The sequence below is a fragment of the Leiobunum rupestre genome, chromosome 4 (assembly GCF_980474605.1).
Source record: "Leiobunum rupestre chromosome 4, qqLeiRupe1.1.hap1, whole genome shotgun sequence".
In the NCBI taxonomy this organism is placed as follows: domain Eukaryota; kingdom Metazoa; phylum Arthropoda; class Arachnida; order Opiliones; family Sclerosomatidae; genus Leiobunum; species Leiobunum rupestre.
The window spans coordinates 44,875,635-44,889,694 of record NC_143387.1 but is presented as its reverse complement, the minus strand read 5'-3'; the positions used below and the strand labels follow the sequence as shown (position 1 = coordinate 44,889,694).

General features: G+C 36.3%; 1 protein-coding gene across 1 annotated transcript in view; it reads left to right on the top strand.

Annotated features, from left to right (window-relative positions):
* The window catches only part of LOC149947952 (TBC1 domain family member 2B-like), a 96,062-nt gene extending 83,449 nt beyond the window's left edge, over positions 1–12,613 (top strand). Inside the window, exons 17-19 of the mRNA XM_090172369.1 lie at positions 6,805–6,882; positions 6,947–7,047; positions 12,074–12,613. Coding sequence (XP_090028495.1) covers positions 6,805–6,882; positions 6,947–7,047; position 12,074 — 180 coding nt within the window. The 3' untranslated portion in view covers positions 12,075–12,613. The remainder of the gene's footprint in view (positions 1–6,804; positions 6,883–6,946; positions 7,048–12,073) is intronic.
* Positions 12,614–14,060: the final 1,447 nt, after the last annotated feature.

Here is a 14,060-nt window from a genome sequence, read left to right as displayed (position 1 = left end):
TTCAATAATATCACCATTGGCTGCAACACAGGTTTGTGCGCGGACAATTAAGTTCTCAAACGCTTTCTCTACCATTTCTGGTGTGACGTCTCGGCAAGCACTGATTATTCGTCTAATGAGTTCCTCCCTAGTTTCAATGGGCGTGGCGTATACCTTTGCTTTAACGAATCCCCAGAGAAAATAATCCAGCGGTGTTAGGTCAGGTGACCTTGCTGGCCAATGCACTGGACCATTTCTCCCTATCCACCTTTCAGGAAACTCGTTGTTGAGGTGCTCAGTTACTTGCCGGGAAAAATGCGGAGGGGCGCCATCTTGCTGAAACCACAACTGACGTCTTTCAGCGAATGGAAGGTCGTCGATTGCGTCACTCAGTTCGTTCTGTAGAAAATGTAAATACCTTTGGCCGTTGAGGTTCGTCGGCAGGAAAAAGGGACCAATCAAACGGTTTCCAACAAGTCCAACCAAACATTGACCCGTTCAAATTGAACCTGGTGATGATATTCAAAACCCCAATGTGGGTTGATGTCAGACCAAAGATGGCTGTTTTGATGATTAAAGGGCCCATCTCTAGAAAATGACGCTTCGTCGGAGAACAAAACATGGCGCAAAAATTGTCTATCTTCTTGGACAGCATTTAGTAACCAGTTGCTAAATTCATAACGTCTTTGATGGTCTCCGTCATTTAGTCCTTGGTGGAGCGTAGCTCTGTATGGGTGATAGCGATTCTTACGAAGAATTTTCCACACACGATTTGCAGAACAACCCAAATCAGCAGCGGCGTTAGCGCAACTGTGACGAGGATATGCCACAAAGTACGCGAGTACATTGTTCTCGAAGTCTAAATCCGGTTGACCCAATCCGCGAAACCTAGGTTGCAAGTGACCAAATTGATTGAAATCGTGAATTGCTCGTCTTACTGTATTTACAGATGGTGCTCCATTTGGATGTCTTTCTGCGAAGATTTCAGTCACTCTTCTAAGGTTTTGCGCTGCTTCTCCATCGTAAATGGCAACTATCTCGGTACGCTCAGCTACTGAATAACGAGGCATTGTACGAAATATTATCAAACACTGATAATAATCTCCCAAAGTTTTCCTTTAAATACCCAATGCATGTTTAGGATTGACCTATAGCCTCGTGTTTTTTAAATCCGGTCGTTTTTTTAACCAAAGTTTCAACTGGATTAGGTAATTCGGTTTCAATTATCGTTTCAAACAATCGTAATTTGGCTTCACCAACTTGTAAATTTTCCAAGCTCGAATTTTCACTGATAAATAAATTGTTTTTCGTCGAGTGAACAATTTTTAAGGGTTTTCGATGACGGCCTACAACTTTATAATAGAAATTTTTTATCTCGCACCTAGTGGTCGAAAAATAATTTTTCAAAATTGGTGAAAAACATTACCGAAAACGCTCAAATTTCTCAAACTGATGTCCCCCGGTATAGAGAATTGACCTTCCAAATTTGAAATCGGTACTATAAATAGTTTTTGAAAAAAAAACACTTTTCCGAGCAAAAAAAAAGACCCTGTATATTATTTTATTAAAGAAACCTTCAAAATAAAAGCATATTTACCATATATAGATAATTTGCGGCGCTTTCGACTGGGGCTACCATTTTTATTATTTTCCCCGTTAAGACCCCCCCCCCCCCCAAGTCACCTTCACTATGGGTAACCCCCCCCCCCCCATATCACCTTAAGTAGGATCTATCAGTAGGATGAAAAAATAATATTCTTCCCAGGGGAATCCCAGCTGATTACATGATTACATTGTAGCAGAGACATACAGACCACGTAAGCGATTGTAGATTCTAAGCCTTTCCATTCTAGCCCGTGTACTTTTCCTAATTTTGATCCTTAAATCTTTTAACTCATAAAACATAAAAACTAATTAAGCTTATCTTTAATATTTGTGGTCTCTTAAATACTAAGGAAATTATTGGTAAATCACAAAGCCCTAAAAGTGATATCCCACGCTACAACTATTTTTAAAAACTAATAGAATTAACAGTAGGATAGTAGATACTGTATGGAAAACAGCTTTTCATCAACAGGGCTACCAGAACATTTTTACAAGCTTCAATTTCAGACGCCGCAAAAGGTCTATACCTCGTTAAAGATGATTTTAATATTTCCTAATTTTAAAATGTTTATCTTCGATTTTTCAATTTGTCGCGGCGAACCGTTTAAATCCGTCAGTCGGCGAATGGGTCACTCGGGGAATTGGTCCGCACCACGCTTATCCAAAGCTAATATTCAAACCGCGCTTAGGACTTTGGGTAAATACGACTTTATTTAGTCGTATTTATCCCGGTGAAAAGCCGCTTTTGAGCTATAGGGAAAGTCGCCTAGTCGTCGAGTGAATATCAAAAATATGAGCGCTTCCACCGTTGACAGGAGGAAGCACCGGCGAATGACGAGGAAATAATTTCGGAGCGGGAAAGCAGGCCGAGTAATGGCTTTAACCCGAGGACGTCTTATCGTGGCTCCTCTTTTCTCTAAATTTCATCAAAGGGCTCATTCATTAACTTTCAAAATGGTCCTCCTCGCCGAGCTCCCTTTGAAATTGAACGGCCAAATCCCCGCGAGATTCGTATCTGTGGGAAGATGAATCTCTCCATTTGCCCAGTTGGTCCATCCGTCGTTCCAACCTGGATAAGGTTCGTACCTTTTTGTTTGATCCGAAGCTCCATTGGGATCGAGTCGAGCGAAGTTGACGGAGATATTCGCTCCATCAAATCCCTTTCATTTCCAACCCATCGTGACGTGTTTATGCCGAACGGAAGCTATTTATCTCCCGAATTCGGCGAATTCTTTTCGAGTAGGCTGTAGGCATCGATGGTTTTTACTTTAAAATCTAAGATATATAATCTGATAGGTCTTAGCGGGATAAACTGGCGGAATTTCAAGAAAACATTTAAAGATTCCCAATAGGTTTTATTTTTACATTTTGAGAAAAAACGAAATCTTTCTTGCTAACAATTAATGGTATTTACATAATAGACTAAATATAGAATTTTGTGTGCTCCTTACGGTTTCTTAGCTAGAGTATGTCATTTGGAGTTTGCTACCCTCTGTTTAGAGTACGTTAAATATTCCGATAAAGATTTCCGTATGTTCCCTCGTTCGGTGTCTTCTGAACTACCCTGTATAAATAGTAAAGCCAGCGTAGATGACCCAGTTCTTGGCGTCGGAATGTTTTTAGTCTTTTTGTTGCTATGGCTGGAAATGCTACTGCTTCAGTCTGGTCCCAATATAATCCGTCCGTCCATTACAGCAGAATCATATCGAAATAGCAATATTTTTAGCCTGATTGGAAGGATATCGCAGGTAGACTCGACGGACGTAGCTACCTTTTTTTCGCCGCACTTTCTCTAATTTCCCTTTTGGCCTCTATTTCATTTTTCTCTCGGTCTCTTCCTTTCGGAATGAAAGGGGGATGGAATCTGAATGGCACTCTTTGAATTCAATATTTGAAATTGAAAATGGTAATGTTGTACGTACATCGATACTGGGGGAATCCACCCGGGGTTTCTATTCAGAAAGACGAAACGAAAAATTTGTGTCGTATCTGACATTACTAGTCCGATCTATTCGCTACCAACAAATAGCTATTGAGTAGACTTAATAATATTTGCATTTGAATATTTTTAAAATGTATGCCATAGTAATATTGGGGATGTATTTCTCATTTAACTGAAATTTCTCGTAATGGAAAAATAACAGTAGCCATTCCCGCATATGCTTTTAGTTCAAGCGGAACACTTTCATTTTTCTATTTAATAATAATCAGCTAGGCTAATACCCAAGGTACCACCTTAGGTCCAAGTCATCTAGCGACTTATTATGCCTTTAAACAGGTGGACGGGTTCACACTCGTAATACGAATTTTTGTGGATGTAGTATACTTTCCTCTATTGCGTTTGACAATTTTAAGCTAAAAAGTAACTAGTTATACCTCGTAAAAAACTAGCTTTGAGGTATGAATTCGTATCACCTTAACCAGGAATCCATACCTCAATTTGGAATGCTTATCCTGCCGTATCGCGTATGGTAAGATCACTCTGACGGCTTTGGCCCGCCTACGAGATAAAAAATCCCCTTTGCGCGCGCTCCTCTCTTACGTTGTTGTTTTTTAAGTTATCATAGTGACGTCAAGAAAACCGTCAGCCACATCGAGACTAAAATCTGCCGCGATAAGCATTCCAAGTAGAGATATGGATTCTTGCCTTAACTAATTGACTGGAAATCTCCATATTTATTTTAAAAATTAGAAGAATGTTTGATCTATACGTAGGAATGTATCTTTTGGGTGAAAATATTAAATCAAAGACGTTCGACTTGTAATTAGTTATACCTCGTAAAAAAACTAGCTTTGAGATATCAATTTATATCACCTTAACTAATTGACTGAAAATCTACATATTTATTTTAAACACTACAAGAATGTTGATCTATACGTAGGAATATCTTTTGGGTGTAAATATTAAATAAAAGACGGTCTACTTAACTAAAAATCCATTTAACGGCTTAGCTGGAATAAAGGACAACGGAGAAATTATTGCGCGTTATGAAATAACTTAAAGCCAACCATTAATTTAATAAGTTGAATGGCCCTTTTTTTATTCTAATACACTTTCAATTTAGAAAGTTCGCTCTTTGTTTTGTTTCTTTGATAGTTGAGCTTTTTTGTAGCTCTTCGTAGAATCAAAAGGGAAGCTAGTGATGAATTCCGAAGCGCCTTGCTAGTCTCCAGGGGGCGTATTTACTCGCGGAAGGGTCATTACTTACCCAAGATTTTAACACGGGCATACGGCTACTCTCGGACCCCGTTCTGCCTCCGCTACTTAAGTATAGGGCGGAATGTGGAAGGCTTAAACGTATTTCACTCTTAAATTGCCAGACTGCAGTTATCCATTCATTCTTAGTAGTCGCGCTCGAGTAGCAATGAATTTTGTGTCTTTACAATCAACTCTAAAGCTCCATTTATTAAACGAAATACAAGCTTCACCTTTTTATACAATACCGTATGCAAAGCAATGGACCTTTCTCGCTAAGGTGGCCAAACCCTTCACAAAGATTATATATCGCTACTTCTATGACTATTAAATATTAGCCTATGTTCAGTCCAGGCACGAGGTCGATTTTTTGGGTATAGTTAAGGTAACCTATACTGAAGAGAGTATATTTCAATATATAGCTATAATACACATGGAATAATATTAAAACCAATGATATATTGTTATTTCACTGTATGCAATGGTTTGTTAAAAAAAATTCACCGTTTAATAATAATAATAATAATAAGTAAAATCTCGCGAAACTTTCGCTCCTTCATACTCACAGCGACTTCTAGGACATTATAGGTATAATTATATTGGTAAAAACCCTAAGTAAATAGAAATCCTCTGGAAACTTAATATTCCATTAGGCTTTAATATTGGGCTTTTAAGAGTTCCTCCTTACTTTTCGAACTTTTTGACTCAATGTAAAGAAAAAAGTGAGGTCTATGTATGAAGTAAGTTTATTGGAAATAAATAGTAAAAGCCATAGGCTTCTGGGGAACCTACTCTGGGAGAGTTTTCTAGATAGTTTCCCCCTCTTTACTTTCGCTCTGGCACTCTGATCAGACAGAATTCTCCGCCTTTCGCGATTCGGCTTTACGCCGCGGCGCCCCTCTCGTTGAAACAAGCGCCATCTATAGTTAAAAGGGTGTTTTAGTCGGCCCGCCCGTTCCTCTTCGATATCCTATTCCAGCTTCGATCCAATCTTTGGCCCATTTTCCCTTCTTTCGGCGTCGAAGATGAACGGCGAGTTCTTGTTGAGAGCGGGGGGGGGGGGGCATTTTAGTGGCTTTGTAGAAGACGACACGACGAAAAAGCAGCGGTAGTTCCTACCTTTTATTGTATTTTCCCTAAGACTCCTTACACCACCGTCCACTGTTTTGGCGGAAAGAAACATTGCCAGGGCGGGGTTAATGAATAAAATACACTTGTTTAAGAGAATCTTATATGGCTGACCATTTCCATTCAATCGGGAGTGTTTTTTTTTTGAACGCCATTGCCCGAAACCTATTGTCTTTCTACAATTGTAGTATCTTTAACAGTATAGCTCTTACATTGACTTTTTGCGACTGCCAATAATTAGTAGCTATAAAATTTAGGGATGCACAGAGATATCGGCCTATTTTTCTAATATCGGCTTAAGCGAAAATTATCGATTAACTAACGTTAATATTTGATTTGATTGGCCGCGCCACGTACGCCAGACTTCAGAAGCTATAGATCATACCTTTATTAGACAAGAGGGTTACGAGTGTAAACAAATAAAAAATAATAATATTTGATTTGAGATGGAAAATAGGTATCACTTAAAATGAAAAGAAAAATATTCTTTTAATGGAAAATTAGAATAAAATTGTATGGCGGTGCCTGTACCGAACCGTCTTTTTGATGATTTTATCGGATACACTAATGTTATGATAGATAATTTAGTTAATACGGCCGATTTGATCGTCCACGAATAGCTGATATATCGGCTGTACCCATATCGGTGCATTCCTAATAACATAGATTTTGGCTATTATAATTTATATAAATTTTTAGATTTTTAGAAAGTTAAAATACTTAAGAAATCTTTCTCTTTTGTTGTATAATCACATTTTCTTTTTTGTTATTTTTTTTTACCTTTTGTTCTGATTAGATAATCAATTCTTATAGCTTATTTGTTTTTCATAAAATTAGTGTGACTGTTTTCCCTACAATGTCGATTCATCGCTTAAGTAAATTGTTTCCATTTCCAGATTGCTTTCAACGAGCTGAATCCTTTCCCAATGAAAATGATAACGACCAAGAGAGCTCATCACATGCAATTAGTACAGGTACGAATAAAGGCAATTATTGGGAAAAGCACCTTATGCAACTGACAATTGTTTTCGATCACAGGGCCAGCTTGATGAATTAGAGAAACTTCGCAGGTCGACCGGTCCCAAAAGGTCCAACACAACTACGTCCAAGGAGGATTTCTATTTCAGCGACGATGACTGGTAAATGTTCCCCCGATTGCAAGTTTACCATGGCTTCCAGAATTTATATTAATTAATAATTGATTTTAGAGCGAAACTATATTTTGTAGCACACGTCTTTTACCCCCTGCCACGCCATTTAGATAGTACATTTATAGACCTTTACGGTTTTATAACTTGCTGATGCGTGGCTCTCTAATAAGAGTAACGCCATTGTTATTATTCTATTATTATTTTATAAAACGTTTTTAATAGTCACAGAATATTACAAAATATACTGGGCGTTTAAAATTACTTCATCGTGACATTTTTTCTTAAAAAGTCTATAATCCAGAATTACAAAATCTACAATCTGAATGTTTTCACTAGGTAACTCTTTTTATTTTGTAAATTTCATAGATATTGAAAAAAATTACGGTTTTGGAAAATGTTTTATTTCATGGGTAGGTGATAAAACGTTTCAACGAGAAAATCTTAGAACATTCTCAAAAATCGACAAATTACGTAGGTACGATTGAAAACGGACCACTTTTCACTAAGTTCTGAGGTTATGGAAAACAACAATATGGACGTCAGAATGTAAATGTATATCAGTTCTTATGTATTTCTGCCTTCAATAGCACAGTATTTTTGCGAATTCAAAGATTCAAAGATTTTATTGAATCAGAAGTTTGAAATAAATATGTAGGGTTTCACCCTCTGCTGAAATTCAGAAATAATTGACAAAATATTTTCCGTTCTATTAGAATAAGGTAACTTAAAGTAATTTAAAAACGTTTGAAACACTTTCCCGCAAATTAATCATCTTAAATTATCCGTCATACTCAAAGGTCAGTGATGCATTTCGTAATTAAAGCTAGAGGTCGGGGATGGTTAACTTTTATTCAATAGATAAAGCTTTCAAAATTATTCGTAAAACGTTTTGATCAAGCAATTTATATTTCCGTATTATCCGAATAATTTTTTGATAAATTTGTAAAATTTATCGGAAAAACGACGTTTTTTCGATAAAAAGCTCAAATTTTACGAATAATACATGTTTTTTAAACATTTTCCGAATTATTAATCGGTAAATTTCTTTGTTTACATTTTTTTTCCGAAAAAATCAATTTAAACATGGATAATGATTAACCGTCTCCGACCTCTAATTAAAGCTACACTTACCTTATTCGCCATCGTTATCAGTTAATCAATCAAATCAAGTATGCCTTACTCTAGTGAACAGCGCGCTTTCTTTGTTAAATTATTTTTAATTAAATGTGTTTATAACAACTTTACTGGTTCTTTGTACAAGGGTGTCATACCATTGACATGGAAAGTACCTTTAATCGCGCGTTATACTCGTTAAAATTGCAAACGAAGATCTAAGTTTGGAGAGGTCTATATACTTCAGAATATCAGACTTCGACCGCGCGTACCTCGCTTTAGCGGCCGTAACAAAGGTTTCAAATTCTATGTTAGTGAGTCGGACGAAATATTCCCGATAGAGGCGCCATGTATAGACAGGAAATCTGTAAGTTGAAGCATATTTTAATGGCGGGTAATTCGATTTCACTCAGATATAAAGTTTTGTTTCTTTTCTTTGCGAGATTTTTCGTAAATAATGTTTGGAATATAGAAAAATTAAATATTTATTTATAATATCAGGCTAAAATATAAATTTATTAAGATAGTAATTAATTACAAAGCGTCTTCGCGTGTAACAAGGTCGAGTCCTTAATAAGGGAACGTGTTTTTTGATAAAACGGCACCATTTTCGAACGCGTTAATTTGAAAGCTATTTGACTCGAAGAAATGTAACAAATGTCCAGCTTCTTTTCACTTAAAAGGTAAGAAAGAAAAGCTTTTTAGGTAAGAAACCGATTTATCGGAAATATTATAGTTTAAAAAAGTCAAGTACTCAATTAGGTAATTAAGAAATGTCTTAGGTAATTGATCTTTAAAATCAAAGCTATGCCTTCTTGTTGCATTCCGTTTTGTTCTTCCAATACAAACAGTAGGAGAGATTTGTCTTTCCATGAGTTTCCTAGTGATGGAACGCTTAGGAAATTATAGTTAAATAACATCCAAATGAATGATACAAGCTGCCGTTCAGGTGTGATATGCAGCATGCATTTTAAGGAAAAAGATTATTTACCAGGTTGGCATTTTTATTAATTTGTCCGTTACATTCAATAAATAGTTACAAAATAGCTTATTTTTCTTTAGGATTGAAAAGCGAAAGTTGAAAAGGGGAACTGTCCCTACAGTTTTCCCTGAGTATCCAATGTATAAGCAGCCCCAGGCTTCGAAAAAAAGGAGAATTTTAATTCGCGAATCTACACATGAACCTGCATGTGATCCTACTATCCAGATTGAAAATATTTCTCTATGGGGCTGTTGAAATTCCACAAGAAATTCTCGAAACTAAGAAGCTGAAAACAAAAATTCAAAATCTGCAATAAAAAATTAGCCGTCAGAACCAAAAACTACAGGACCAGCAAGAACAAGTAGATTCTTTAAGAGCGAGATTATCGGAATTTCAGCAGAAACCTTACTCAAAACTAAGTCAAATAATAAAATGTCTGGTGGAAATGACATTCTCGACGCCAGAGCGGTTGTCTTTGGGGTTGAAAACATCCTTTAAAAGGGAACAATCACTTCATCTATCAGCACTTCAAATGTAGCAGCTGACCGTTTTACAGCTATGACTGCCTACCGAGATGATTGTGTGGTCTCTAGAGTGGATTCTAGACATTCCGTACCAGAAAGCAAACTTATCCCAAAGGAATTTCTGAAAATTTTGGATGCACTCCTAATTTACCCTGAAAATCAACGAGTTACGTTAAAATTAGTGAGTGTATAGCTAACCTTTGGAGGGAGTTAGAAAAGAAAGATTTTGGTAGCGATTGCCATCTAACAACCTCACCTCTTCTGGCTTTGATTAAGAACCAGGGCAGGGGAAAATTAAAGTAGCCAAGTCATGCATTTACGTTCGTGGTGTCAACAATTGTTACTTCCATGCAAAGTGCCATCCTAAAGGAGTGTATACTCTAATTGAAACAAATGTTCTGCCAAAACTTGAGCTGTGCCCTGTATTTTCTTGTCCGATCCCAGATCACAGAAAACCAATTGCAAAAATCATTTGTCAGAAATGAATTCATCCAGTTATTGACAACATTACTCGCTCAATTTCCGCTAAATACGAGAAAGTGAAAGAGCTTTTATATAATCGAATATCGAGAAATGTATATAAACTTAAATAACGTTACCTTGTACCAAGTCTTTAGAAGTTACAACTGTTTGAAAAATATTCATTTTTATATCATGAATTATTTTAATTTATCAACTTAAATTATCTTAACTTCATATATAATTTATAATTAATTTTAAATTGTTTTGTTTACGTAATTTATTTAAATTATCTTAATTTAACTGAAGATTACGTCAATTGTATGCATTATTTATTCACCTGTGGTTTTATTTTGATTGTTGACTGTTATGACGCAATAAACTAAGTTGTCCACCTCATCTAGCGGTGATACATGACTTTTCGATATATTATTGCCTATTAATAATAATTATCATTATAGAAAAATTTCAAAGCTACAGAACTGTTAAAATATAGTCAAAATATTAATTTGTCATTTCGTTTTATAAAATTTCCACTTAACTTAAAAATCCGACTTTTTCCCACAAAAGTAATAGCTGCTTTTCTTTGAAAATAATGGGAAACATCTGTCTATAAGTGGCGCATCTATCGGGAAAATGCGATCATGCAGAAATACAGCGATTGTTACGGCCGCTAAAGCACTCTACGCGCGGTCGAAGTTGGCCGTGGTCCGGTGAATGTTTTTTCTCATTCAATCATCAAAACACACACATGTGGGATGATGTTAATCCTCATCACCAGTTTCACCACTGAGTTCAATTTAGACTAAACATCTGGTGAGGTCTGGTTGGGAATCGTCTTACTGGCCCATTGTCTTAATTTGCAGACCTTTCTTCAAAACAAAGTAGTGAACTACATTCCTTTGCAAACGTCTTTAGTTTACAGCATGACGGTGCGCCAGCATATCAACACTAAAGCAAGTTTCCTAGGAAGGAATAAGTATGCTAGACTGTTACGACCAGAAAGTCTTTGAAGCACGCACTCTTACAACTCCGGATACGATACCGAGGTCATTTCGTAGTGTGCTTTATCGTTATGGAGGAATTATTGATTATTTAATGTTATTTTAAAATCTTGTATATTTGAATTCACAAAAAAGGTGCTGTGCTAAACCTAAACATTAAGAAAAGACATATTTCAAACGTTTTCTGAAAAGTTTTATCAAAAGTTATTTTGGGTAATACCATCTTTTTGTCCCATGACCTTGTAACTTGGCCATTTTCGGTCAACTTGATTGGTACTTTTTGGAGGGAAAAATACATTTTCCAAAACCGTAAATTTTTTAAATCACAGATTTCAGGATTGAAAACATACCTAAAAATATCGTAATAATAAACTATACTTTGAGAAAAATGGCATGATCGGGCAATTTGAAACCCCCTGTTTACAGAAAGTAGGGGGTTACATGACTTTGTGGATGGACGGAGAACGATGGCGAGCCAGTTTCAGTTCCCGCGCTGATTACCTAGATGACCGACTCGAGCTTTTAGCTACAGGAGGTCTAGTCGCCTCTTCAGAAAGGCTTTTGCAGCTTTAGTTCCCTCTTTGGACCCCGTTTTCATAGGGGCCAAGCAATCCTATTGTACTACTTCACCCCATTTTAGACCGTCTTATTCCCCTGTTTGGTTGTCTGTCCATCTAGCAACGAATTTATGATTGATGATTATAAGATAATTCTATTATAATTTCAATCGATGCAGTTACTCGTTTGGAGTGAATTAAATTACAATTTAACCCTTAGATGAAGTAATAAACTAAGGAAATTTTTAAAAATCGGCTTAAGCTTCAATTTATTCTATCAAATTTTGGAAAAAAACCTTCTGCTACCGAAAAGTCAATAAAACTCAATAGTTAAATCTTTATTCGAAATCTAAAACCGGTTTTTTATTATTGCAGAAAAAGAAGAGTAACCACGAAGCACAAGAGAATGGAAAATCAAAGATCTTTGATATAAACTTTTAATATATTTTTTATAATTTTGGTACTTTGTATAACGTATTATGGAAACTACAATGTTAATCCACTTGCTCAACATTTTCGCAAACTTCAAAGTCCTGTATTCTCGTAATTTCTTAATATATTATCAAGGACTCGCGGTGCACACCATTGAACTATAATTCGTGAATCTATTGTGACAAATGTAGGTTCGTTTTAATTTGATCTTTGCCAACGAGGCTTGCCTTGGGTTAGTGAAACTTGTGTTGATGACATTTGAGATTCATTTTTACTCTTTTTGCCAACTTATATAGATATATTAGCTTACCCTAGCTCCCCATTATAAATTATATTTTTCGCGAGTATTATTTGAGAGTTTTTTTATAGTAATATTTACATTCCTTTAATATAGTAGTATATATTAAATTGGGCATTAATTTAATCTAGATTTATTTTTGTGCCACTAAGTCTAAAATTATTTTTACCAAGTCAAATGTTTTTGTACATGCTCAATATACAGCATTAGCTTACAAATGCATTAAAATAATTGGAAACAAACGTTTTAATTTACATTTTCAAATTGAAATAAAATTGTTTTTGAGTCGTGCAGTAATCGGCTGCTGGTGGATTTCCAAGCTGTGTACGAAGCAACGGTTTAAACTCACCTCTCTTGGTACGCCACGCTAACCGCTGTCATTTAATCGACGACCACGAATTATCGAATGTTAAGAGCTAAGGGTATGCTAAATGACTACGAGAAATTACCATGCCAATGATCATTTAATACCCAATTAAACGCTTAAACAAATACAATACTAAGCACCTACACAATTTCAATCAATATTGACAAATAATGTTGCAATTCCCCGACAATCCCAACCCACATGCATCATCATTCCAAACCCTCATTAAAATAAACCCCGACACTACTACTATACAAAATCATTAAACCGATACTAGTAAAATCTTATAAACACTATTTGCCAAGCCAGCTATTTAAAACTTATAATTGTACTTATCACAATTGTCGGTACCGACCGCTTATGCGTCACCTTCGGAAACGGAATTTGAAGAGTTGAGTACAGTTGGCCACAGAGGAAGACTAGACGATTGAAGATAGCAGCGACGAACAATGGCTCCGACTTACGAGCGAAAAACTGATATTTATATGGTTCAACTACGAACTCTTTTAAACGCGCATTTGACCCTAAGGTCCAAGCCCCATACTAGGGTTTTAATTTTACGGAACACTGTAAGTTGAGCTTAAGTTGAGATTCCGGATTGAGAGACAAGTAAAGATAATAATAATCATTTTCCACAGAGTTCCCTGGTTTTGATGTCAAGGTTCATCCGGGAATCTTGGGTCACGTGTAGGTGACCCAATCGCTGACCATGGGTGGAGTTTATACTACCCAATCCAAAAATTACGAGTTGTTACAACAGAGTTCTACAATTATTTGTGATTTACAACTGATACTAAGAAATTTTAAAAGTTATTCGGAAGATGGCTTTATGGCTTTTTCATCATGGCTTGGCAGTTGGCTTGGCAATTACCCCAATTACTAACCCACCAAAATACACTAATAAATTATATAAAAAGTAAAATCCCCTGACAAGTAAAAATATCCCCACAAAAACCTAAGCGTACACTTTCAAAACAAAGTCATAAATTCGTCAACACGAAAGGTAAAATATTTTTCCCGAGAAACTCGGACGTTTGGCGATTTGACCATCGGCACGGTATTTTTTTGAAGAAAGGATTAAAAAGAAAGGTTGGGGGCTCTCTGACGGCCATTAAGTGTGGGAAGGGGGAGCACTTAGGACGGCGACCAACAAAGGCGATTCTTATCTTCGCCGACCGAGCGGATTCCAAGAAATGGGCCCCACACAACTTTATCTCAAACGTAGGGAGGGGTTATTCTACTATTTGGCCTCCTCGTATAAAATT